Below are 26,533 nucleotides of genomic sequence, written 5' to 3'. Positions count from 1 at the left end.
GGCCATTCCTATCATCAATACAACAAACATACTATAATATAGCCCATCCCACACTAAAATCCTGGTGACTCTCTATCCTTTCCTTCTCTGTCCAAGATACAGCTCCATTTCTCTACCACCTTTACAGGAAACCTTTTAAGATTTGATTGTTTCCAATTTCTCTCTTCCTATTCTTTTTCTCTCTTATCAACTCTAACCAATTTTTTTTTTTAGCTTTTCTTGGCTATGAAAAGTGAACGAATAAATCTTTAAGGTCTTCACTTAAATCCACCGTACAATAATTACCATTTTTTCCACATTTATTTTTTTTCACTCTTTCTATGCATACCTACATACACACACACACACACACACACACACACACACATACTGTTTTGGAAGAACCTGAACCCACCCCCTGCAAAGTAAGTTGCAGACATTATGACACTTCTCTCCTAAATACTACAACATGATTCTCCTGGGAAAAAGGATATCCTTTTCATAACACACTATTATACCCAGGAAACTGTAACACTGATTGTTAGACAACATTGTTTAATATGAAGTCCATACCCAAAATTTCCTAAATGTCCCCAAAATATCAACAGTATATATTTTTTCTTGATATAGGTTCCAATTAAAGTTCATATATTGCTCTTGGTTACAGCTCTTCAATATCCCTACAATTCTCTCTGCCTGACTTCCGTTTGCTATAATATCTACATTTTTGGAGAGTCCAGATCAGCTGTCTTATTAGACTGTTCCTTGTTCTGGATTTGTCTGATAATTTCCTCATGATTAGACTTAGGTTACATTTGGAGGGGCAAGATTATTATATAGTTGATACTGTGAACATCACATCCAATGCACATGTCAGTTTGAAATGCTACATTTGATCATTTGGTTAAAACAATGCATGTCAGATCATGACACTGGAAAGCTACCTTATTCTTCCTATAATTAAGTAGTATGTGAGATGATTATTTTCAAATCATGTGAACATCCTTGATCTTTCACCTAATGATTTTAGCATCCACTGATGACTTGCCTGAATCAATTACTATGCTGGATGTTGCAAAATAGGCCATCCATGTTTATTTGCTGGTATCATTCTTGAAGAATTTCCCCTCTTGCCAGACCATTTTTTGTTTGTTTTATCACTATGGATTCACAAATTCTTTCTTTTACTCAATATATTAGAATCCATTACCATCACTATGCTTTTGGATGTTTTAATTGCCCTAGTTTGATCAGTGCAAGTCCCTTTAAACCAGCTCATATGTTCTTCTGACATGCTTTCATTGGTTTTATGCACTTCCTTGATTTATGGAACAAGAGCTGTTTCGCTCATTTTATATTTTCCTTGCTTCACACTTAAAACTAGTTCATATCAGTTCTTAAAAATCTTCCTCACTCTTCTTTGTGATTTAGTAGTACTCTGCTATGCAGAGTATTATATTCAACCAGTTTTCCAAGGACAGGCATTTATATTATTTCCAATATTTTCAATTACTACAAATAATGTCACAATGAGCAACTGTCACAATGAGCATATGTTTCCTATTTGTGGATTATATCCCATTAGGTAAATTTCAGTAAGTCTCATATTCTCTTTTGAACCCATTACAATCAGTTTCTGCTTTTACTAACTCTTGTGAAGGTCAATGTTGCTATATCTGATGGTCAATTATCCACATTTTACTTGATGCCTGAATAGCACTTAAAAACAGCTAATTATTAATTATTCCTGCCCTCTTACAATACTCTTTTTTAACTTGGCTTCCAGGATACTACTTTCTCTCTCTGCCCTGACATTCTCAGTCTTCTTTACTGGTTTTGCCTTACTTCTCTGATTTCTGTTACAATGTTCTTGGGCTTGGGGGCATCTGGGTGGCTCAGTTGGTTAACTGTCTGACTTTGGCTCAGGTCATGATCTCATGGTTTGTGAGTTGGAGCCCCACACTGGGCTCTGTGCTGACAACTTCGGATTCTGTTTCTCCTTCTCTCTACTCCTCCCATGCTCATGCTCCGTCTCCCCCCTCTCTCTCTCTCTCTCAAAAATAAACATGTAAAATATTTAAAAAAATAATAAGGAAATATAAAACAGGCCACTCATTTAAAAAAAGAAAAAAAAAAGAAAAGAATGTTCTTGGGTTCAATCTTTAATCTTCCCACTTTTTAACTCACTTGCTAGAAGACCTTATCTAACATCACAGCTTTACCTGTGCTGGTAACTTCCAAATTTCAGCCTACATCTTTCTGAACTCCAACTCATCCTTCCATCTCTTACTTGACATAATGATTTGGTGTAAAAGATATCTCAATCTGACATGTCCAAAACCAAATCCTTCCATTTCTTTCCAAGTCAGCTGTCTTCCCATCTCTGTAAAGGGCAACTCCATCCTTGCAAAGGGTCAGGTCAAAAATCTTGGAGTAATCCTTGACTTTCCTTTTTCTTATGCCTTACATGCAAATCCATCAGCAAATCTTGTTGGCTGCACTTTCTAAATATATAAATAGAACTTGACTCTTTCACACCATCTCTACCACTACTATCCTCATCCAATGCACCTCATTTTTGTCAAGGTGAATTCAATAATTTAATCCCTATTTGGCCATACTCACGTCCACACTCAGGCTATTCTCAGTACAACAACTAGAGTTACCTTTTAAAATGGAAGTTAGATCACTCCTTCTCTAAAATACTTTCCAATGGCTTCCCTTTTCATTCAGAATGAAAGCTAAAATCCACACAATAATCTACAAGTCACTATACAATCTGGATTCCTGTTTCCTCTCAAACTTCATCTCCAACTGTTCTTCCCAGCTCTCATTTCCTGTTCTTTAAACCTGCTAAGTACCCTACCAATTCAGGATTTCTGCAACCTGTGTTGCAACTTGGAATAACGAAACAACTTGAAACAAAGAACAAGGAGCAAGGAACAACTTGTTTCCTCTACCTCCAATACTCTTTCCTTAGATATCCATATGCTTTCTTCCTTACTTCCTTAGGGTCTTCTGTTTATATTTGGGAAAACTGTATAGAATAGGGGAGGAGATATAGGGATCTAACAGTTTCTTCAACAGCTTTCATTAGACTCTTCTTTTAGCACCACCCTTTCACCTGCAATATCCAGAGTTTTGAGAAATCTGCAATATAGATTGGGTTGGTTCTCATTTTTCCTAATTGCTGTTTTAGAATTTGATCATTTTAGGCCTGTTTGTTGCCACTCATCCACCTACTTTCAAACTTCCAAAAATGTATGGCTACTCTCTCCTCTCTTATCTGCTGCATCCTTGTAAGCTTACAACTTAAACAAAAACCTCTTTACTACACTTTAAATCGGGGTTTGTGAGGACAAATATGTGATATGTACATCATTTTGCCATCTCAACACAAATACTTTAATTCACTTCATTAAAAAAAAACACATTCTAAGCAAAAAAACATTCTACAAGGCACTTTCAGAAGGGTAAACATTTTATGAAAACAATCAGTAAAGTTCTACAAACTTGAAACAGATTTTTAAAACAACTAATATAAAAACTAATACTTTTGAGTTTTGTTCTATTCTTATTTTTCATATGCATATACTATATTCTTTTTTATGCATGCAACACTTCATAAAAACAAGAGGATACTATCAATGAATCAATTTGTATTATTTGTGATAATTCCAATTTATTTGGTGATACAGGAGCCTTCCCCGTATTTTTGGAAAAGCTTTTAAACCCCATTCATCAAGAAAAGGTAACCAAATTCCATTTATTATAGACACCATTCCAGGAAACCCTTTTAAAATGTGAACTGCCCAAGGAGCTATAATATAGCTATAAAAAAAAATAAATTAAGCAGTGGCTTTTCCCACTCACACAGGCTTAAGGTCTAATTTATTTTAAGACAGGGGAACCTGGGTGGCTCAGTCGGTTAAGCGTATGACTTTGGCCCAGGTCATGATCTCACAGTTTGTGAGTTTGAGCCCTGCATCAGGCTCTGTGCTGACAGCTTGGAGCCTGGAGCCTGCTTTAGATTCTGAGTCTCCCTCTTTCCCTCTGTGCCCCTCCCCCAGCTCATGCTCATACTCTATCTCTGTCAAAAATAAATAAACTTAAAAAAAAAAAGCGACTTCAAAGCATATCTTCATATGCTACCAGATAAATAGAAAGTATGTATCAACCAAAATAATAACAAACAACATAATTATCATAACTATATTATCATTGCTGTGACTGCAACCTTCTGCAAACTTGGCAACTAGAAACAAAACTTACCTGTCTAAGAATATATCTGGGAGTGGTGGATAGGTCTGCATATCAGGCACTCGCTCGTGGACTATAACCATAATGAAAGATGTAAACCCAAATACTATAAAAACATATATACAACTCAATATGGTCTTCCAATACTCTGGGTCCAATCTTCGAATAGAATGTTTGTTTTTACCATTCATGTACTGGTACTGATCAGAATTCAAATCAGTGATCGGTCCATCACAGTCATGTGAAGGCTCTCCATTACAGAGCCACTCTGCGCTGTGAAGAGCACTGATGAAAGGTGTCATGGAACCCATGGGACTGTCACTGTTGTATCCCATTTCTTCTAAAACATCAATATGTATTTTCTGCAATTTTCGGACTGAGAGCATTAACCTTTTAATGTCCCCTAAGATTTTGATTTCCAGAGGAGGAGACCGGAGATCATATTCAGTCAATGTTAGCAATGTGATTCCATCAAGTCGGTGCTTATTACATAAAATGTCCACATATTCAAAAAAGCCTTCATCCTTCAGCCAAACAGCTACATGCTTGGTAGTCCAGCGGCGAATGCAGAGGTGATTAGGAACAGCCATTTCCTTTTCCACTGCCTGTCCAGGGAAATCAGGAAAACAAAACAAAAACTTCAGTGTGTCCTAACTACTCCTTTAAAGACCAAATACACGTAAACATACCAGAAACAATAATTTTTCTACTCTGATCTATTGGCTTCTAGAAGAGAGTAAAAAGGAAAAAAAAAAAAACCCAAATGATTGGTTTTCCGTAGATTAACATTCTAATAATTTTATGATATGGCCCCCACAGAAGAAGGAAGGCTAATGACTAAACATTTTTACAAAAAATTACTGTACAAATGGCCTTTCCACACCATAGCAAGTGTAACTTCATTAGAAAAAGCCTACCGCTGAGAATTGAGAAAAATCTCATTTTAATGCTTTTCTTAAAATGAGATACAGAAAGATACCTAATACATAAAAATTAATCAAATTTTAGAAATCTTTATGTTTGATGGAATAAGTATCTCCCACTTCTCTAAAATGAGAAAACAAAAACAAGGAACACCACCAAGGTAGATAGAGAACTAGTTTTAGGAAACCCCTTAGATTAAGAGTATTTCTACCCACTACACAAATGATTTCTAAACAGATATAAAGCCTATAAACTAGATATAAGTATCTTATTAGCTCATTTCTTTCCATACTTTGAATATACCATTATAGAACTAAATAAGAAATTTCCTTCTTAAACTATCACTGAGATTTCAGTGATAAAAATTTTAAAAGAAAACTGTCATTTCAATGTACTCATATTTGAGGACCCAAACTTTATGTTGTGATTGTAAAAGGCCAATAATGTACTATCTGAAAATGTACTAATTATTTTTACTACTTTGATCCACATAGTTCTGTTTATGTTCTTTTTCCATTCTAAAACTTTCAGTAACTTGGGCCTCTATCAGGTTTATAAGATAACACAGGAGACAAAGGCCTACATGGAAAAAACTTATTTCCCTGAAGTATTTTCCTCAGTTACTAAAGCATGTGGGTTTTCTGACATCTTCCATATTTTTAAAAATCTTATTTCCTTCTGAGATGATTTTTTAATTAATTTTTTTGAGAGAGAAGGTGCAAGTGAGCGAGGGAGCAGAGAAAGAGAGAATCCCACGAGGGGTAAAGGGGGGGGGGGAACGATTTTTTAAAAAAAACATAGTAGGCAAACTTTAAAGCATAACAACAACAAAAAAATAAAGAATGACATAAGAAATACCCAAATGTCCACTACCCAGGTTGAAAAAATATCAAATAATTCCAATATATGTTGTTTCTTAATCTGGGTATTAGTCATACAGGTTATGTTCATCTTATAAAAATTCAAGAAGCTATATGCTTATGATCTACACTTTACGTATGTTAAACTATATTTTAAAAGTTTGCTTTAAAAGGCCAAAAACAAAACATCAATACAATTGAATGTCCCTCCCTGATACTGTCCCCTTCCTCCCCTTCCCAGATGAAATAATTCTTGATTTTGGTGTTTATCATTTTCTTATAATATGCACTTTTGACTATGATAAATCTTCTATGCTTACTTATGTTGAGAAAAGTAAAAAAACTGCTACTGTTCTACATTCTTCCCCTACCCACACAAACTCTTGCCATGAAGACTTATAAATACTTGAAAAAGGCAGATACTTAACTACATGAGCACCACCACTTACACCATCAAAAATATTCAGGCAACAAGAAATGCTTATTAAATATTTATTTCTTAATTACTAAAAAGCAATCCTAATTTTTGGAAGCCTTTAATCAGATTTTGTTTCCAAACAGAGTTTTTCATATTATCAATCCACAATAGCTTTTCAGTCTTAGAACATTAACAGCACATCTGCCTATAAGGATCTGTATGCTTTAAAAAGCTGCCTAATTCTTATGTACTAAAGAGCTACATAAACTCTTACTCAGCTCTTTTTAGCTACAGTATATCATCGCCATCCCAAACATGTTTTATGCAGTTTACCACACTGAATTTATACACACTGATGTGTATCATTTTATGTAAGTTATCACATATATACAAAATTCCATTAAAATAACTTTGGTATGTTTTAGTTCATATATATATCCAGATGGTTTCACCCCACCCACTACATACATATCTCTTCCCCAAAGATATGCTCTGAATAAATTTCTTCATCTTTGAATATCCAACCACACCTGTTACATACAAACTCTGCAGCAGTTACGATGTAGCAAATTTGCGAAGTTCATCTCCCACAAAACAAGGCTGGATTCTTCTGTCATTTTATTTTCTATTCTGCTACCTTTCTCCTTTCTCAAACAGCTTACCACCAATGGGTTCCAAGTCACTCCCATCCTTATAGCATTATCCTTCAGTACGGTTTTGTCTCATACACTGTTCAAAATGATCTTCTCTTTGTTTTTTTCTTTTTTTTCCCCTGTCTTAGATCACCAGTTCTCTATACTCTCAATTGGGCCAACAATCAGAGTTTGACGCTGGTGTTTTAGCTGCTACAAAACGAGTAACACAAGGAAGCCTTCTGGAAGTCTTTGAGCCTGCTGTGGCAATGTCCTAAAAACATGACACACTCCACTAATGTGCTTCATCAGGTCAGGACATGTCCTTTAATTGTATGCTACTACATATAGTTAGAGGCCCATATTTATGTAACACTGTGAAAACCTGCACTAAAGAGGTATATTAAAAAGATGATAAAAGGCTTTAGGGCCAATTTAGTATTTATGTTGTGCCATAGAAACTACATGGAACAGGAAATTTTGAACAAAGATATGACGGCTATGAGTTTCATATAAATCCAAAAAAATGAAGTTAAGTTAGTGTTTAAGAACACTTTCAGCTTTAATCAATAATTAATACGAATCAATTAAGGTTTAAAGGGACTCCATTTTTCACCAAGATTTAATGAGAGGGACCAAATTTACCCTCCCACCACAAATAACCAAATGATAGACAAAATACATGGGAGAGAAAAACCAGCATCAAGACACTGGGTATCAGACAAAAAAAGATCGCTGCCAGACAGAATACAAAGTGAACCCTACTGCCCCAGCTTACTGCCCTGAGAGGTTCCAAGTCATGTGTGACACAGGACACAAAATGGGTGAGGGCTAGTGGACTTGCTGAGTTGAGGAGACAGAGCTGAGGGTCTGGGGAGATCCAGGTGGCTAGTGTTCATGAAACAGATTACTGGAGAAGAGAAAGATGCACAGACAGAGAACTTGTTATAGACTGAATGCTTTGTCTCTCCAAAATTCATATATTGAAATCCTAACCCCCCAATTAGGAGGTGACTAGTCATGAGGGCAGAACCCTCATAAATGGGATTAGTTGCCTTTTAAGAGATACTCCAGAGAATTTTATCACCCCTTCCACCACCTAAAGACATAACTAGAAGATGACTGACTATGAAGCAAGAGTCAGACTCTCTCTCACCAGATACCAAATCTGCTGGGCTTTGATCTTGGACTCCTCAGTCTCCAGAACTGTGAGAAATAAGTGTGCTTTGTTTAAGCCACCCAGTCTACAGTATTTTTGTTATAGTAGCCTGAAAAGACTAAGACAGACCCCAGAGATCTGCAGAGATTGTCCTTTGAATATGCAGCTAAAATGCTGATCATCACATACACACGAGGAAACAAAACAGGACTGAAAAAAGCACCACCCAGAAAGATTAGAGGGAACAACACTCAGTACACACACAAGACCAATACAAACGCCTACCCCAAACAGACTGAAAAACAAAACAAAAGAATCTCACAATTCATGGGGCATTAGGCAAAGTGCATAGGAAGATCTTGCATAGTAGTAAGACAAAATTAATCCTAAAGCAGTAGTTGTTTGACTGGGGGCAATTTGCTACCCCCTCCCCAACATTTGGCAATTTCTGGAGACATTTTTGGTTGTTACAAGTAGGGAGTCACTTAAAGGGCAGAGGCTACAGATGCTATTAAACATTCTACAAAGCACAGCATAGCCCTTCACAACAAAGAAATAACTGATTCAAGATGTTGATATTGAGTGCTGATATTGAAAAACCCTGCCCTACAATGAACAGGTCTCTGGTCCAGTCAAATAAATCTTTTTTTTCTTGAAGTTTATTTATTTTTGAGACAGAGACAGAGAAAGAGAGAGAGATTATCCCCAGGCTCCATACTGTCATCACAGAGTCCAACGTAGGGCTCAATCTCATGAATTGTGAGATCATGACTTGAGCCGCAATCAAGAATCGGACACTTAGCCGACTGAGCCACACAGGCACCCCCAGCCAAACAAATGTTAAAATCAAGATCCAAAAGAATCAAATTATTTTCCAGTAACTTAACTACATCCTACAACAAAGTTCAAGATTACTAGGATTATTTAGCACTCAACAGATAAAATCCATTATGTCTGGCATCCAATCAAAGATGCCTACTCTCTATCCAGAGTAGGAAAAATTACCTATAATTAATAGAAAACAAATCAATCAAAATTGACCCAGAACTAATACAGATTAAATAGAATTAGCAGACAAGAAAATCAATGAAGTTATGATAACTCTATTACATATTCAAGAAGTTATAGACATGGGCCATAAACAAGCTCCAATGGAAACTTCTAAAGATGAAATTACAATACACAGAATGAAAAATACACTGGATTGGATTAACAGCTGATTAGACATTACAAAAGATAAGAATAATAAACTTGAAGACACAACAATAGGAATTACTCAAAATGAAACACAAGAAAAGATAAGTTTTTTTTTTCCTTTGAAAGACCTTGTAGGGGCACCTGGGTGGCTCAGCCTGTTAAGTGTCCGACTTCGGCTCAGGTCATGATCCCATGGTTCCTGAGTGGGAGCCCCGCGTCGGGCTCTGTGCTGACAGCTCAGAGCCTAGAGCCTGCTTTGGATTCTGTGTCTCCCTCTCTCTCTGCCCCTCCCCCACTCGTGCTCTGTCTCTGTCTCTTAAAAATAAATAAATGTTAAGAAAAAAGTTTTTTAAAAAGACACTCAAAAAAAAGCATTTGAAAAAACCCAATATTTATTCCTGATAAAACCTCTCGGCAAACCAAAAATAGAAGCGTCATCAACTTTATAAAGGGCATCTTTGAAAAACCTGTAGCTAATATCATACTTAATGACAGAAGTCTATACGCTTTCTTATAATATCAGGAACAAGCCAAAACTATCCAATCTCACCAATTCTATACATTGGACATTCTGGCCAGTAAAATAAGGCAAGAAAAGGGAACAAAGCCATACAGATTAGATAGTAAGAAATAAAACTCACAACCTGCAGAATTTGCAAGCAATATAATTGTTTATTTAGGAAATTCAGTGGAATCTATACGTACACACAAAAACCTACCACAACTAGTAAGTTAGTTTAGCAAGATTGCTAGATATAAGATCAATATGCAAAAATCAATTGTATTTCTATATACTAGTAATAAAAATTCAAAAACTGAAATTTATAGGGGCACCGGGGAGGCTCAGTTGGTTAAGCATCTGACTCTTGGTTTCAGCTCAGGTCATGACCTCGTGGTTCCTGAGTTCCAGAACATTGGCTCTGTGCTGACAGTGTGGAGCCTGCTTTGGATCCCCTCTCTCACTCTCTCTGACCCTCCCTTGTTCATGCTCTCTCTCTCTCAAAATAATTAAATAAACTTAAAAAAATTGAAATGTATAAAACACTACCATTTACAATAGCATCAAAAAATATCAAATACTCAAGGATAAATCTGACCAAACCCGGAAAAGACCTGTACACTAAAATCTATAAAATACTGTAAGAGAAATTAAAGATCTAAATAAACAATGAGAGATGGGTGGGTCAGAAGATTCAATATTGTTAAGATGTCAATTCTCCCCCAAATTTGAACTACAGATTCAGTGCAATTCTAATCAAAATCCTGGCAGGCTTTTTTGTAGATGTTGATAAACTTAACTCACAAAAGCTCATATGGAAATGTAGAAGATCCAAAATAACAAAAAACAACTCTGAAAAAGAACAAATTAGCTGATTGCAAGACTTATCATACAGCAATTATTTTCTACCGCTATGTAGCTAATTACTATAAACTTAGTGACCACCCTCAGTTCTTGCCTCTTCTTATTCTGAAAAGCAGCAGCTTCACCTGTGTTGAACTCCCCTTGTACCTGGAATCTCTCCTGGAAAAGCACATTCCTTCTCAAGGACTTGCCTGATTAAGTCAGGTCCACTAAGAATAATCTTAGTTTCTTAGTCAACTGTGCCACATTAACACAACATAATCACAGGAGTGATTGCCCATCATATTTACAGGTCCCTTCTATTATTATACAACAGTCACTGGAGACCACTTTAGAATTCTATCATCTACCCCAAATCAAGACAAAGTGGTAGTGGCATGATGATAAATAAAGCAATGGAACAGAACAGGGAATCTGGAAATAGACCTAGATAGATAGACAGATCGATAGATACCTGTTTTTCTACAAACATGTAAAGGCAATTTAATGAAGAAAGGATAGTCTTCATCAAATAGTATTGGAACAAATGGATATCCATATGCAAAAAAAATCAATCGATATCTCTCACCACATATAAAAATTAACCCCAAATGCATCACAGACCAAGTGTGAAGTCTAAAACTATAAATCACCTAGAAGAAAACACAAGAGAAAATCTTTCTTACCTTAGGTTAGGTCAAGATTTCTTAGATAGGACACCAAAAGCAAAATCCATAAAAGAATAAACTGATAAACTGGATTTCATTTGTCTAGGTAGGAGACTGAAGGACCTTTATAGCTTTTAGTCTGTAAATTTCTGCATTGTTTGAATCTTTTATAGCAATGTATTTCTATACTCAAAAGACAGAAAATACATAAAATAATACATATTCATTGAAGAAATAAAATTTTAAAATTACCTTTGAGACTACTGCTTGTAATTTGGTATAACTCTCACAGAATTTTCTACAAAAAGAAATCATACCATAGATAATTCTGTCTCATTTTTCCTTAACATTATTACATGAATCCTGTCTAATATTATTAAATTATCCTTTGAAAAGGACAGTCCATTAATGGTTATACAATAGTTTGTCCATCTCTCCATTGTTGGCAATTGTTCACAATATTATTACTATTACAAATAGTACTGTAGTGCCTTACTTAAGATTTCTAGGAGTCAAGTAACTATCAAAAAAAACTCAAGTGTTTCCCCACTAACGTCATTAAAGCTTAATTCACAATTAAAAAACACTGCATGAAAAGCTTGTACTTGTCTAAAACATTAATTGGTATGTATAAAGGAAACATCCCCATTTGAGATAAAATTCTAAAGAGGTTTACTCTGAAATCATGAACAATTAAGAATTATCAAAGGCACTGAGAGAATATTCAACTCCTGCAGAATCTCATTATTAACAGGCATTAGTCAGAGTTCCAAGTCCTAGATAACAGATAAACAAAAGGAGCTGACTGTTCTGTACAAAGGGGAACAAAAGCATCTTATGGATGGACTCCAGTTAGCAATTTTTGAAAACTATAAAAAATGCAATTTTCGGCACATCAACTCTTTTATTTACAAGCATATTTCTTTTCTTTCCAAATTTGGTTCATACTAATTAGAGATTTCACCAGCCTGAGAGCAAAAGAGCTTACAGTATATTGCCTATATACTGTAAAGATGACTTTATCTCCATACTTAATAAAATGAAAAAACCTTATCATAAGAACTTTAGTTTGGTATTTCTTAACAGTAGCATAGCTATTCCTCAATCAACAAGCCTTTCATGCATCCCATTAGAATGACCCAGATCTCTTCACAATAATATAAATAACTCAGTTGTGTTCTTCTCTATTAAAACTGCAAGTACTGTATGTTAGGCTTGACAAAGTACAACCAGTCCAGAACTGCAAAAGCAGATAATGATTATCAATGAACTCTTTCCCTACTCCTCCTTGTTGAAACCATTTGTGTGCTCCACCCTACCTCTGTATGACCAGTTGCAGAACAATCTGGCCCCCACTGAAAATGACTGAACTGAAAGGAGCATTACCTTCGTGAATCACACTGACTCAGTGTCTGTGACAGATACGATGAATTTGGCACTGATGAGTTGGCATCTTTTCCAATCTCCCTCTAGTTGTTTTCTGCTACTACAGAGGTTGAAAGCTAAAAAATTATTCCCCAGGATCCCTTGCAACTAGAGTTCTAAATGTGAATTAGGTTCGGCCAAGTGGATTCTCTGACAAGAGATACGGAAAACAGTAAGTGAAGTAGGGGCCATTTTCCTGAAGTTCTGGCTGTCCACAAGACAAGACGATGTAAATGTTGGGTGTGTGTTGTATGTGTGTGTGTGTGTGTGTGTGTGTGTGTGTGTGTGTGTGCATGTGCGCACAATTCTCCAGTTTTCAGTCACTAAGTGTTGAGTATAAGGAAGAAGTTGCAATTGTGGAGCAGCAATGCTGCCTTTCTAATGCCTGCATCAGACACGATGATACGTTCTTTGTTTTATGTTTGTTAAACCATACATAAAACTTACTATTTTAACAATTTTTTAAGTGTACAGAACAGTAGTATTAAGTACATTCACATGGATGTGCAACCATCACCACCATCCACTTTCAGAACTTTTTCTTCATCCCAAGTGAAAATTTTGTATCCATTAAACAATAACCCCCCCCCCCCATTATCCCCTACTTCCTCACCCCACAACAACCAACATTCTACTTTCTGTCTCTATAAATTGGACACTAGGTACCTCATATAAGTGAGACAGTATTTGTCTTTCTGGGTCTGGCTTATTTTCCTTAGCATAATGTCTTCAAAGTTAGTCCATGTTGTAACATGTTATCAGAATTTCCTTCCTTTTTAAGGCTGAATAGTATTTTGTTGCATGGGGGCGCCTGGGTGGCTCAGTGGGTTGAACCTGAACCTTGATTTCAGATCACATCATGGTTCATGAGTTTGAGCCCCACATCGGGCTCTCTGCTGACAGCATACAGCCTGCTTGGAATTCTCTCTCTCTCTGCCTATCTCAAAAATAAACAAACATTTAAAAAATATTTCATTATATACATATATCACATTTTGTTTACCCATTCATCCATCAACAGACATGAGTTGCTTTCAACTTTTGGCTATTGTGAATAATGCTCCTATAAACACGGCTGTACAATAACTGTTCAAGTCCTATTTTCGCTTCTTTGGTGTATAAACTCAGAAGTAGAATTGCTGAGTCTTTGGTAATTTTTTTTATTTTCAGGAATCACCACACCATTTTTCTTTTTCTTTTCTTTTTCTTTTTTTTTTTTTAGAGAGAGAGAGAGAGAGAGATGGCGCAAGTGAGAAGGGGCAGAGAAAGAGAGAGAGAAAAAGAGAAAATCTCATGAGGGACTGAGAGAGTACTGTGGGGGGAGAGAGAAGCAGGGCTCACCCAAAGCAGGACTCAAACTCACAAACTGTGAGATCATGACCGAGTCAAAGCCAGCTGCTTAACCAACTGAGCCACCCAGGAGCCCACCATACCATTTTTCAAAGTAGCTATACTATTTTACATTTCCACCAGCAATGTACAAGTGTTCCAATTTTTCCATACTCTTGCCAACACTTGTTATTTATTTTTTTTTTTTTAACAATAGTCATCCTAGTGGATGTAAACTGTAAAGTAGTTTTTATTTGATTTCCATAATGATTAGTGATGTTGAGAATCTTTTCATGTGCTTACTGGACATTTGTATATTTTCTTTAGGGAAATGTTTGTTCAAGTCCTTTGCCTATTTTTGAATCAAGTTGGTTTTGTTGTTGAAATGGTATGTTCTTTTTAACTTTTTAATGTTTTTATTTCTTTGTGAGAGAGAGACAGAGACAGAGAGACAGAGCATGAGTGGGGAGGGGCAAGAGACAGAGGGAGACACAGAGTCTGAAGCGGGCTCCAGGCTCTGAGCTGTCAGTACGGAGCCCGATGTGGAACTTGAACTCACGGACCACAAGACCATGACCTGAGCTGAAGTCGGATGCTTAACCGACTGAGCCACCCAGGTGCTCTGAAATGGTATATTCTTAAAATTGTTCCACGCCGGCCTTCTAATACCTTTGATGACTGTGGCAAAGGTAGCACTTCTTTGGCACACAAGTTCAAATCTTGTTACAGAAGTCATTCCTAGCAGCCCAGCCCAGAGCCTAGAGTAGTTTCTATCTCTTGTAATTGAACCTCGCCTGAATATGTCAGTATAGGCCAGGCCATTCAATCTTCCCAGTTGTTAACTTTCTTTTCTTTTCTTCTTTAAATGTTTACTTATTTATTTTGAGAAAGGGCAGGCATGTGGGAGCAGGGGAGAGGCAGAGACAGAAAGAGAGAATCCCAAGCAGGCTCTGCACTCTTAGCACAGAGGCCTGACATGGGGCCTGATCCCACCAACCATGAGATCATGACCTGAGCTGAAATCAAGAGTTGGGACACTCAACCAACTGAGCCACCCAGGTGCTCCAAACTGTCATCTTTCAAAGCAAGTGAAGTACCTAAGGTTAAAGGCTTCAAGCTTGCTCACAAGGTCCACATTCTAGTTCAATTCTAGGTAAGGCAAATAAATTTATGCTATTTCAACTTCCTGGGAAATTAATTAAGCAGGATATGGTTTCATCTGTCCCCCTCCCCCCTCATTAAATGCACATACTCTTGCATTATCTTTGGAATGAATGACTTGTTTTATTTCAATAAGCTGTACAACATATTTTTTTCTCAACCAAGCACACTGTGCCAATGGAAAAAGATGAAGCAGTAAAATGTTCCATTGATAATTTAAACACAACAAAGGCTCTGATCTGGTCATTTCATCTATTAAATAGGTTCAACTCTATCTATTAAGAATAAGAAAGTAGACAGGTCCCCCACGTCTTCTAGCCAGCCATAGGTCTCCTGGGAGTACAGGAAAAGTGAGGAGGCTGTGGGCTTGGGTGCACCAGACTGCCTACTGTGAAGCCCACAGGGGAGAAAATAAAGGAGGCAAATAGCACGACAAATTAAAGAAAGGGGGAGAAAAAGTAAAACATGAATATATCTAGCAAAAAAAGTTATCTAGCACCTAGGGCAGCAGGAGAGCTTAAGAGATTTTTTATGTTAGATTATTTTTATTTTTAGAGACTATAGTAGGGATTACTAAGAATATTACAAAGACCTGTATGATGAGCACATAATAGGTTCTCAACAAGCATTATTAAATAAATGTGCAAAAACAAAGTAGCAATCAAAATAACTGCCCCAATGCCCTTCCAAACAGGATTATTAAAAACAAAACACCTTGTTTTACACTGGCTATTTCATTCTTAAGAGTATGTATAGTCTTAAAAAGATTTTACATTTTCCCTTTATTTATGCACATTTTTAATAATAAAATGTTATTACAAATTCTTCAGGGCTTCAGTTTTACATCAACAAATTTAGAATGTCTAACTGCCAAGAGACAACCCCTGGTCACTAATTTGATAAACCCATAGGAATCAGGATCTGGTAATCAGCCTCAATGATTCAAAACTTGATCTTTTGTCATTACCCTAGAGTTGATCAAATTGAGTGAGACTACAAGCAAACTTATATAAGGTACTGATGGATAAACTAGAATGCCAATACTAGGCACATAAGTGTCTAGAAAGAATACTCAAGAATCTTGTCCCAGGCAGATTTGTTCACAACTCTGAAGTATCTAGAAGGCTGACTTAATAAGCAGAATGTTACTTATAGAGTAAGTAATCAAAGCACAGAAAAGCAGATGATTTTAAGCAACATTTTTATGAGACTTAATGTATAATGTCTGTGCCTCACAGAGTATCTGTCTAGAAAAAGTTGTTTACATCTCTCAGTTTATCTCTCTTTTCCACACAGTAGATATAAAAAACCTTTGACTCCTCCTTTGCCTATGCTCCATGGAATCAATATAAATAATGGTTTTCAACCTGGCTATACATTAGAATAATCTGAAATAAAAAAAAAAAAAACAAAACATGCCTGTTCTACTTCCCATGCTTTTTTTTTTTAACTTTCTTACTGGATCAGAATCTGAGAAGCTTGACATCTGCATTTTTTAAAAGCTCCCCAAGTGATTCTGAAGCACTACACCAGACCATCCAATCTAACTCTGCTTGTTCTTCTACTTCTGGCTTAGCTAACATTTAATCTTTCAAGTTCTTTCACACATATCTTATTTCATCCATTATATGTTGATTCTGTGTTGAGCAGCTGTTTCTCCTATATAAAAATCTACATGATACAACTGAATAAACTATACCTATACACAGAACTGCAGGTAAAGACATATCACACTCTAGGGTTGACTACTGATATATATATTAAGAAAAACTGCATTTAGTTTATACTAAAAATAATCCTTCAGAGTCTGTTTATAATATCCTAGCACCCAGGAAACAGAAACTTTTTATTATTTTAAATAACTGATCAAATGTACCCACAATTTGGGGTGCCTGGGTGGCTCAGTCGGTTGAGCATCTGACTCTTGATTTTGGCTCAGGCATGATCTTATGTTCCGTGGGTTCAGAGCTGTGTTGCAATCTGCTTGACAGTGTGGAGACTGCTTGGAATTCTCTATGCCCCTCCTCCGCATGTGCTCACACATGTGCACACTTTCTCTCTCTCTCAAAAATAAATAAACTTAAATAAATTTACCCACAATCTATATATTAAAAAAATTTTTTTTAATGTTTATTCATGTTTTTGATAGAGCATGAGTGGGGGAGGGGCAGAGAGAGAGGGAGACACAGAATCTGAAGCAGGCTCTAGGCTCTGAGCTGTCAGCACAGGGCCTGACGCAGGACTCGAACTCACAGACCATGAGATCATGACCTGAGCTGAAGTCGGACACTTAACTGAATGTGCTACCCAGGTGCCCCCACAATTTATATATTTCTGATAATTATAAGGAAAAAAGTCTTCAAAACATAGTAAGAAAGCTAAAAAAAAAATAAAAATCTATAATAAATATTAAGTCTATAAATTCCTGGTAGGATTTAAGAGCTTTATTTTCAACCTGTCCTTTAACTTAAAAGAAAAGTAGCATGATATGGTGAAGAGCAGTGAATTGGTTGTCAACATTCTTGGAGCTCAATTTCAACAACATTAATTAACCTTTTAGGTGATTTAAAACAATCTAAACTTCTTGGCATCTCAATACCTTATCTATAAAATGAGGAGGCAAAGAAAAAGCTAATAGAAGGAAACTAATATTTATGAACATCTATTATAGATCAGACACTGTCCAGGATGATTTCACATGTGATTTAATAATAATAATAATATTAATAGCAATAATTGTAATAATAATTCCTGCTTCATCTTTGCCTAGTTGCTTTGGGGACTCTGTCTGACTGGACCTGTTTTATGTTTTATTTTATTCATTATTTTTTTAAGATTTTATTTTAATTTTTATATTTATTTATTGTTAAGAATATATATTATTTCTCCTCCTTTTTTATGTTTATTTTTGAGAGAGAGAGAGAGAGAGACAGAGTGATATCAGGGAAGGGGCAGAGAGAGAGAGGGAGACACAGAATCCAAAGCAGGCTCCAGGCTCCGAGCTGTCAGCACAGAGCCTGACTTAGGGCTTGAACCCACGGACTGTGAAATTATGTATGACTTGAGCTGAGGTCAGTCATTCAACAGACTGGCCACCCAAGAGCCCCTAGGATTTTATTTTTAAGTAATCTCTACACCCAATGTAGGTCTTGAATTTAAAATCCCAAGGGGCGCCTGGGTGGCTCAACTGGTTAAGTGTCCAAATTCATTCAGATCACATCATGATCTGGCAGTTGGTGGGTTCAAGCCCCGCATCAAGCTGTGCTGATAATGTGGAGCCTGCTTGGGATTCTCTCTCTCAAAATAAAACTTAATAAAACCCCCAAAAACTGAAGATGTCAAATGAGACTAGCTAATCACTCTCAAGACCAAAATATCTTCAGAATAAAAAAATACATACTAGAAGTAAGATCCAGATGATTTGGAGGTGACTTGTAATACAGCTTCTTCATTATAAAACTTTCAACTTTTGTTAAGAGATCCTTTTACAGATAGAAATAATACATTTTCCTCATTATTTGTTGGGAAATCTAGGCTAACTATTTAGGTACCAAAATCAGGTACATACACGTAATAATAATACAAACAAATAGCTGGATTTCAAAAAATCTTTTCATTTCAGGCAACTATTAATTTCCCTTATTTTATAACCACCATGTCACCAGCCTAGTATCCCAATGAACAACTCTGTTCTTTCCCCCAGGGGAACTACAAACCTGTCTTTGTGATAATCCCTTGTTTTTCTTTATAGTTTCAGTACCTAAGCATATATTCATAAACAATATAGTTTAGTTTTGCTTGTTTTTCTTTTATATGAATCGAATCACTGTATGCATTCTTCAAGTATTATACAAAAGTAGATTGTAGCATTCACTTGTTTTAAAAAAATTTGAATGACAGTAATTTTGGAAAAAGTTTAGAGGACTGCTAAATTGATAAAAACAGACTCAAGATTCAAAGTAATATAGGAAATGTTAAATAGCCATTTTAATTTGTCCATGAAGACAAAATTAATGGTATATCACCTCAGAAGAATTAACTGCACAAAATAGGGAAGCATATTCAACCAGAACCAAAAAAACTCAGTTATCATATTCTTCAAAGGAAGAAGACAAAAGTATGTACTGTTCCTTGATATGAACTCATAATCCTTTTTCAGTAAAAAGTCCCTGGAAGACTTGTTTCTTTGACTTTTGTATGATTAGTACAATGAGGTGAACAGGATTATCAGTTACCCAATCAACACCTACTGGAAGAGGAATACAGCAGGCAGGATGTGCAGGTACAAGATATTCCATCTCTGCAGAGTGTTGTTCTTTAAAAGAATGTATGTCCTAACTCACACACTCTTTGATTTCTGAACTGTGTTCAGTACATTTTTAGGAAGTAACAACAGGCAATAATTAGATTAGCTACCACCTTAAGACATTTATGAAGGGCCAGAAAGTGCTCTAAGTGTTTTACTTGTATGTTCATATAATTCTCACAACCACATAAAGTAGGCATTATCATCTTCCTCAGTTTACAGATGAGATAACTGAAACAGATGGGTTAAATAACTTGCCCAAGATAAACTTGTACTACTAACTAGTACAGACAGGTTTCCAACCCAGGCAATCTCATTTCAAAGTCCATGTTCTTTCTCACTACACCACACCACCTCACATAAGCTGAGGGTTCTTGTACTTCTGTAGGGATTGAATCTCATAAACATTAAATATTTTCTAGTTATCAGCAGAGGAATTTATCAAAGGTTTTCAGTTACATTACATAAAGATTACATCAATGAGACTGCTTAATGATGGAAGCTTTTTGAATCACAAATTTGCACTGTACAGGCTCAAACATTTACTGTCTGCTATATCCAGATGTCAGGTAATAAGGCACTGGGGATATAGACAGTATTAAAATGCCTTCATGTTATGTTTGTTCACCTATTAAATATTTACTGTGCACATACTACGTGAAGAGTATCTCACTAGGCAATGTAGCACTTACCTAGATAAATATGAAACAGATCCTGGCCTCAATGATTTTTAGTCTAGAAAGGGATATTAAAGAAAGTCATTATGAAAAAAAGGTAAAACAAATTACAGCTGCTATTTATATACATTAGTTCACTTAATCCTTAAAACAACACTAATAAAGTGGTTACTTATGAAACTTGTTTAAAAAATTAGGAAGTTAAGGGAAAGAGAGGTTATTTCCAGTTGGTGAGATCAGAAGAGTTCTTGGAAGTGACATCTGAGCTGAGCCTTTAAGGAAGGGTGAAGCTGTGAACAGAGACGGAAAAATAAAAGTACACTAACAAAGGGGCAGCTGAGTGGCTCAGTCGGTTAAGCGTCCGACTTCAGCTGAGGTCATGATCTCATGGTTCGTGGGTTCAAGCCCCGCGTTGGACTCTGTGCTGACAGCTCAGAGCCTGGAGCCTGCTTCAGATTCTGTGTCTCCCTTTCTCTCTGCCCTTCCCTTGCTTGTGCTCTGTCTCTCTCAGTCTCTCAAAAATAAACATTAAAAAAAAAAAAAAGTTAAAAAAAAAGTACATTAATAGAGGAAAATTGTATGAGCAAAGGTATGAAGACAGAAAACAATGGAGAACTATTAGTGTTCACAGGGCACAAAGGACTACTGGGATATTAAGCTGAAAATATAAATTGGGGCTAGATCATGGAAACGTTTGTCAAGTTAATGATATTCTTTTAAAAATTTTTTAATGTTTATTTACTTTTGAGAGAGAGAGAAAGAAAAAGAAAGAGGCAGAAAGAAAGGGGGACAGAGAATCTGAAGCGGGCTCCACGGACAGCAGAGAGTGTGGGGCTTGAACTCAACAAACCGTGAGATCATGACCTGAGCGAAAGTCAGAGGCTTTAACTGACTGAGCCACCCAGGTGCCCCACCAAGTTAAGGGTATTCTATAGACAATGGGGAACCACTAGAGATTTCTGAGTAAGAGGATGACATAATAAGTGTGCTTTAAGGAGAATAGCTGTCAGAAAGTGTAAAACAGACTGTGAGGGATGAAGCTAGCATAAAAGTATTTAACAGACTAAATGAAGGAAATAGCTTCTAAAAATAGAGGCTTCACAGTTCATGGGTTTGAGCCCCGTGTCGGGCTCTGTGCTGACAGCTCTGAGCCTGGAGCCTGCTTCAGATTCTGTGTCTCACTCTCACTCTGCCCCTCCTCCACTCACACTGTGTGTCTCTCTCAGAAATAAATAAACATTAAAAAAATTGAAAGAAAATTAAAAAAAATAGAGGCAAGAGATGAAGGAAATACGACAGCAGATGAAAAAATGGCAGTAACAGCATTCTTTCTGATAAATACTTTTTTTTTAAGTTTATTTTGAAAGAGACAGAGTGCAAGTGGGGAAAGGGCAAAGACAGAGAGAGAGAGAGAGAGAAGAGAAAGAGAGAGAGAGAGAGAGAAGAGAAAGAGAGAGAGAAAGAGAGAGAGAGAGAGAGAGAGAGAGAGAGAGAGAGAGAGAGAGAGAGAGAGAGAGAGAGAGAGAGAGAGAGAGAGAGAGAGAATTCCAAGCAGGCTCTGCACCAGCAGTGCAGAGCCAGACACAGGGCTCGAATCCACGACCTGAGCCAAAGTCGGATGCTTAACTAACTGAGCCACCCAGGCGCCCCTCTGACAAGTACATTTTTATTATTTTTAAAAATTTTTTTTTTAACGTTTATTTATTTTGGAGACAGAGAGAGACACAGCATGAACGGGGGAGGGGCAGAGAGAGAGGGAGACACAGAATCGGAAGCAGGCTCCAGGCTCTGAGCCATCAGCCCAGAGCCTGACGTGGGGCTCGAACTCGCGGACCACGAGATCATGACCTGAGCTGAAGTCGGACGCTTAACCGACTGAGCCACCCAGGCGCCTCTGACAAGTACATTTTTAAAAAGAGCATATGTGGACTTCTGCTTGTGGGAAGATGGAGTAGACATACTTTTCACTATTACTCCCTGGATGAACTCAAACCTAGAACATACAAAGAATTCCTAAAATTCAACAATAAGAAACTAAAAATCTAATTAAAATCGGTGAAAGACATGAACAGGCATGTCATCAAAAAAGATGTATGAATGGCAAAAAAGCACATGAAAAGATGTTCAACATCACCAGCTGCTAGGGAAATGCAAATTAAGACCATGATGAGGTATAAATTGTTACAATATGGAATGCTGTCAAGGATGCGAGAAACTGGACCTCTCACACACTGCTGGGGGAAAGTAAAATTGTACAGCCATGCTGGATGGTAGTTTGGCCAATTTCTTTAAAATCTGAGCATACGCTTACCATACAACCGAGCAACTGTACTTCTGGGCATTTATCCAAGAAAAATGAAAACTAAGGTTCACACAAAAACCTGTATACAAATATCCCCAGCTTTATCACTTTTAATAGCTGAAAGGTGTATAAAAACAAAATATCCCATAATATGTGAACAGTTTAACTGTGGTACATCTATACCATGGAATACTATTTAGCAATAAAAATTAATAAACTATGAATACATACAATAAGTAGATGGATCTCAAGGGCATTGTGGTATTTGGAAAAAATCCAATCTCAAATGGTCATATACAGTATGATTCCCTCTGTAATATCCTCAAAATATCAAAATTATACAGGTGGAACACAGGAAAGAGTACGTATTGAGGGTGGAGGGTAACCCAAGGGAGATCCTTATAGTGATGGAATAATTCTATATTTAAAAAAAAAAATTTTTTTTAACTTTTAAAATTTATTTGTTTAAGTAATCACTACTACACCCAATGTGGGGCTTGAACTCAAGAGTTGCATACTCTTCTGAGCCAGCCAGGTGCCCCTCTATATCTTAATCAGTGCAATGGTTACACAAATCTACTCATGCTAAAGTAACACACAACTACACACACCTTTTGAACCAATGTCAATTTCCTGGCCTTGATATTGTACTATAAATATGTAAGATATAACCAGTGAAAGGTATGTGGGATCTCTCTGTACTATCTACACAACATACTGTGAATCTTTAATTATTTCAAAATAAAAGTTAAAAAAAAATTTAAAGGAGCAAAATGTCCTAAAAAATAGCAGATGCATCATATGTATGTATCTTTAAATAAGTAAAATGTCAAACTATTAAGAGTTCTCCAGTGGACTCCTTCACTATCTACATTAAACATTTCTAAAATTTCTAAATTTTATACAATAAGCATATAATAGTTGATAACCAAAGAGAAAAGACTCTTTAAAGAAAATGAAAACAATATTATCTCTCCCTGTTTGAAGCATATCACACAAATAAGATATGAATAGAAAATTAAGAAAGAAAATCAATTAAACTCAATTATTAATCTACGTATGCATATATACACTAAATAAAAGAAACAGTGAGGCAACTAACAAGCCCAAGAGGTCCAAAAAAATATCTAATTGCAGATCCAGCACCATCACCCATTACCAGTGTGACTTTGGAAAATGACTTAACCTTTGTACTTTAAGAGATCAAGAGATTACGAACAGAACCTAATCAGAAATATTAAACATACAATGTTTTGTAAATCAGGATGACAGAATTCTTAAAATGGTAGAATTGGAAATGACCTGAATGGAAGATTTAGTACAATTCCTCAACTGACAGCTTAAGAAACAAAGGCTTGAGAGTGAAATAAATTTCAGAAAGCTATTCTGCAACAGAATTCAACAAATAACCCAGAATGCATAGCAGTTAAGAATGCTGGCTCTGGAATCAAACTGCCTAGATTCAAATCAGGGATTTACAACTCACAGCTATGTGACCCTGCATTAGTTACTTAACCTCCTTGGGCCTCATTATTTTTATCTGCAAAATGGAGAGAATACTAGCTCTTACTCCACAGGCTTATTAAGATTACATGGACAAAAACATGTAATGCTTTTGTAATAATGCTCAGTAAATATAAGCTAATACTGCCATCCTCACTAACTCCTCTTTCTGCCAGTATTGTGCTAGGCCTGAAATTAAATCATTAGGATAGTCACCTATCAACTAATAAACCCACTCTTTTTTTTTTTAATGTATATTTATTTATTTTGAGAGAAAGAGAGCAAGCGAGCAGGGGAAAGGCAGGGAGAGAGAGTATCCAAACCAGACTCCAAGCTCAGCGCAGAGCTCAGCTTGACATGAGACTGGATCTCACAAACTGTGAGATGGTGACCTGAGCTGAAATCAAGAATCAGACACTTAACCGACTGAGCCACCCAGGTACCCCCAAACCCACTCTTAACCTTTGGGTTAATATGAAATACTTATGAATATTTGAAAACAGCTGTAAAATCTTATTAAGGTTTTGCTCAAGATGGAATTACCTTTCAGGGAAACAACAATGTGATCAAAGAACAAACTGAAAAGTAAAATAACAATAGTGATTCCAATTAATCGGTGTAGACTTCAACTCAACCTGAGTTTCTCATATAAAAACTTCCTTAATATCAAGTTTAACTAAATAAAAAATATTTCAACAGGAGTATATGAATATTTTAAAAAATATGTTATAGGTTGATGATAATTGATTATTGTTGACATCTAAAAGTACTCCTAGGGGTGCCTGGTTGGTCGGTGGAGCATGAGAATCTTCATCCCAGGAATGTAGGTTCAAGTCCCACGCTGGCTGTAGAGGTTACTTAAAAATAAAATCTTAAAAAAAAAAAAAAAAAAAGTACTTCTATACCTTAACAATTAACTTGGGAAATTTTCCTAAAGTGACAGGCACAGGGCACCTGGGTGGCTCAGTTGGATAAGCTTCTGACACTTGATGTCGGCTTAGGTCATGATCTTACAGTTTGTGAGACTGAGCCCCAAGTCAGGCTCTCTGCTGTCGGCATGGAGAATCCCTGAGAATCTCCTACTTGGGATTCTGTCTCTCCTTTTCTCTCTCTAAAAAAATAAATAAACTTAAAAAAAAAAAAAGTGAGAGGTACCAATAACTGGAAATAGACAAACCATCCTGGTGGTCTTAATTATACAAACACATAAGAGACCAAAATGACTTTCAAGTTATCATTATGCAATCTTTAGAATACAAAGGATATATGAACAAAATGAAAACTTTACTTTTTTTTTTTTAAGTGGGCTTCGTGCCCAGCACAGAACCCAATGCAGGGCTCAAACTCACGACCCTAATGTCAAGACCTAAGCTGAGACCAAGAGTCTGATGCTTAACTGACTGAGCTACCCAGGTGCCCCAAAAACTTTACTTTCTGTGTGTTTTCAGAACCAATGTTGAGGTTCATATGATGATAGTAATTTAAATATGCTGGATTTTTCTTGTAGTTTCACTCGATCATGTGTAATCTAAAATACTAGAGTATAACCTGAAGTAACTGTCTTATTTAAAAACTATATATTGTCTTCAAAAACCATACATTCAAATTCCTCTAAAGGAATTTAGAATTGATTAAACCTGATTCATGAATACAAAATGTGCTGTTTTTGAAAGTTATTACTGATTTGGCATACAGTAAAATTTTTTTAAATTATAATTTCCAAGTGACCATATCCCAAGACAAAAAAGAGGGGGAAGAAGGGTGACTGGGTGGCTCAGTTGGTTAAACGCTGGACTTCATCAGCTCAGGTCATCAATCTCCCAGTTCGTGCGTTTGAGCCCTGTGTCAGGCTCTGTGCTGACAACATGGAATCCGAAGCTTGCTTCGGTTTTTGTGTCTCCCTCTCTCTGCCCACCCTCCTCCCCAGCTTGTGCATGCTCTCTGTCAAAAATAAACAAATCATTAAAAAATTTTTTTACAAAAGAGGGGAAGAGATTTTTAAAAATTATATAGTAAATATATTCTCCTTAAAACAATTAAACATTATAGTTAAACTCAAGCTAAAATAACATTTTTTTTTTAATTTTTTTTTCAACGTTTATTTATTTTTGGGAGAGAGAGAGACAGAGCATGAACGGGGGAGGCGCAGAGAGAGAGGGAGACACAGAATCGGAAACAGGCTCCAGGCTCTGAGCCATCAGCCCAGAGCCTGATGCGGGGCTCGAACTCATGGACCGCGAGATCGTGACCTGGCTGAAGTCGGACGCTTAACCGACTGCGCCACCCAGGCGCCCCAAGCTAAAATAACATTAAATCCAATTTTACCTAATAAAGCTTACTTATTATACATTTAATACAGACAAATTCTATCAGTTTGCAGATCCATAAGCC

The 26,533-nt window shown here is 36.5% G+C and overlaps 1 protein-coding gene across 6 annotated transcripts in view; it reads right to left on the bottom strand.

Annotated features, from left to right (window-relative positions):
• SAMD8 (sterile alpha motif domain containing 8) overlaps window positions 1-26,533 on the bottom strand; it is a 75,687-nt gene that overhangs the window by 43,909 nt on the left and 5,245 nt on the right. For 3 of the 6 annotated variants that reach the window (XM_006937907.4, XM_045040187.1, XM_006937908.4), the window contains 2 exons: window positions 20,353-20,395; window positions 4,252-4,844 (listed from right to left, as the gene is read on the bottom strand). In XM_006937907.4, coding sequence (XP_006937969.1) covers window positions 4,252-4,829 — 578 coding nt within the window. In that variant the 5' untranslated portion in view covers window positions 4,830-4,844; window positions 20,353-20,395. The remainder of the gene's footprint in view (window positions 1-4,251; window positions 4,845-20,352; window positions 20,396-26,533) is intronic. The other 3 variants (XM_019813332.3, XM_003994082.6, XM_045040188.1) reach the window with 1 other exon arrangement.

The sequence above is a fragment of the Felis catus genome, chromosome D2 (genome assembly GCF_018350175.1).
Source record: "Felis catus isolate Fca126 chromosome D2, F.catus_Fca126_mat1.0, whole genome shotgun sequence".
Classification (NCBI taxonomy): Eukaryota; Metazoa; Chordata; class Mammalia; order Carnivora; family Felidae; genus Felis; species Felis catus.
This window is presented reverse-complemented; position numbering and strand designations above follow the sequence as displayed.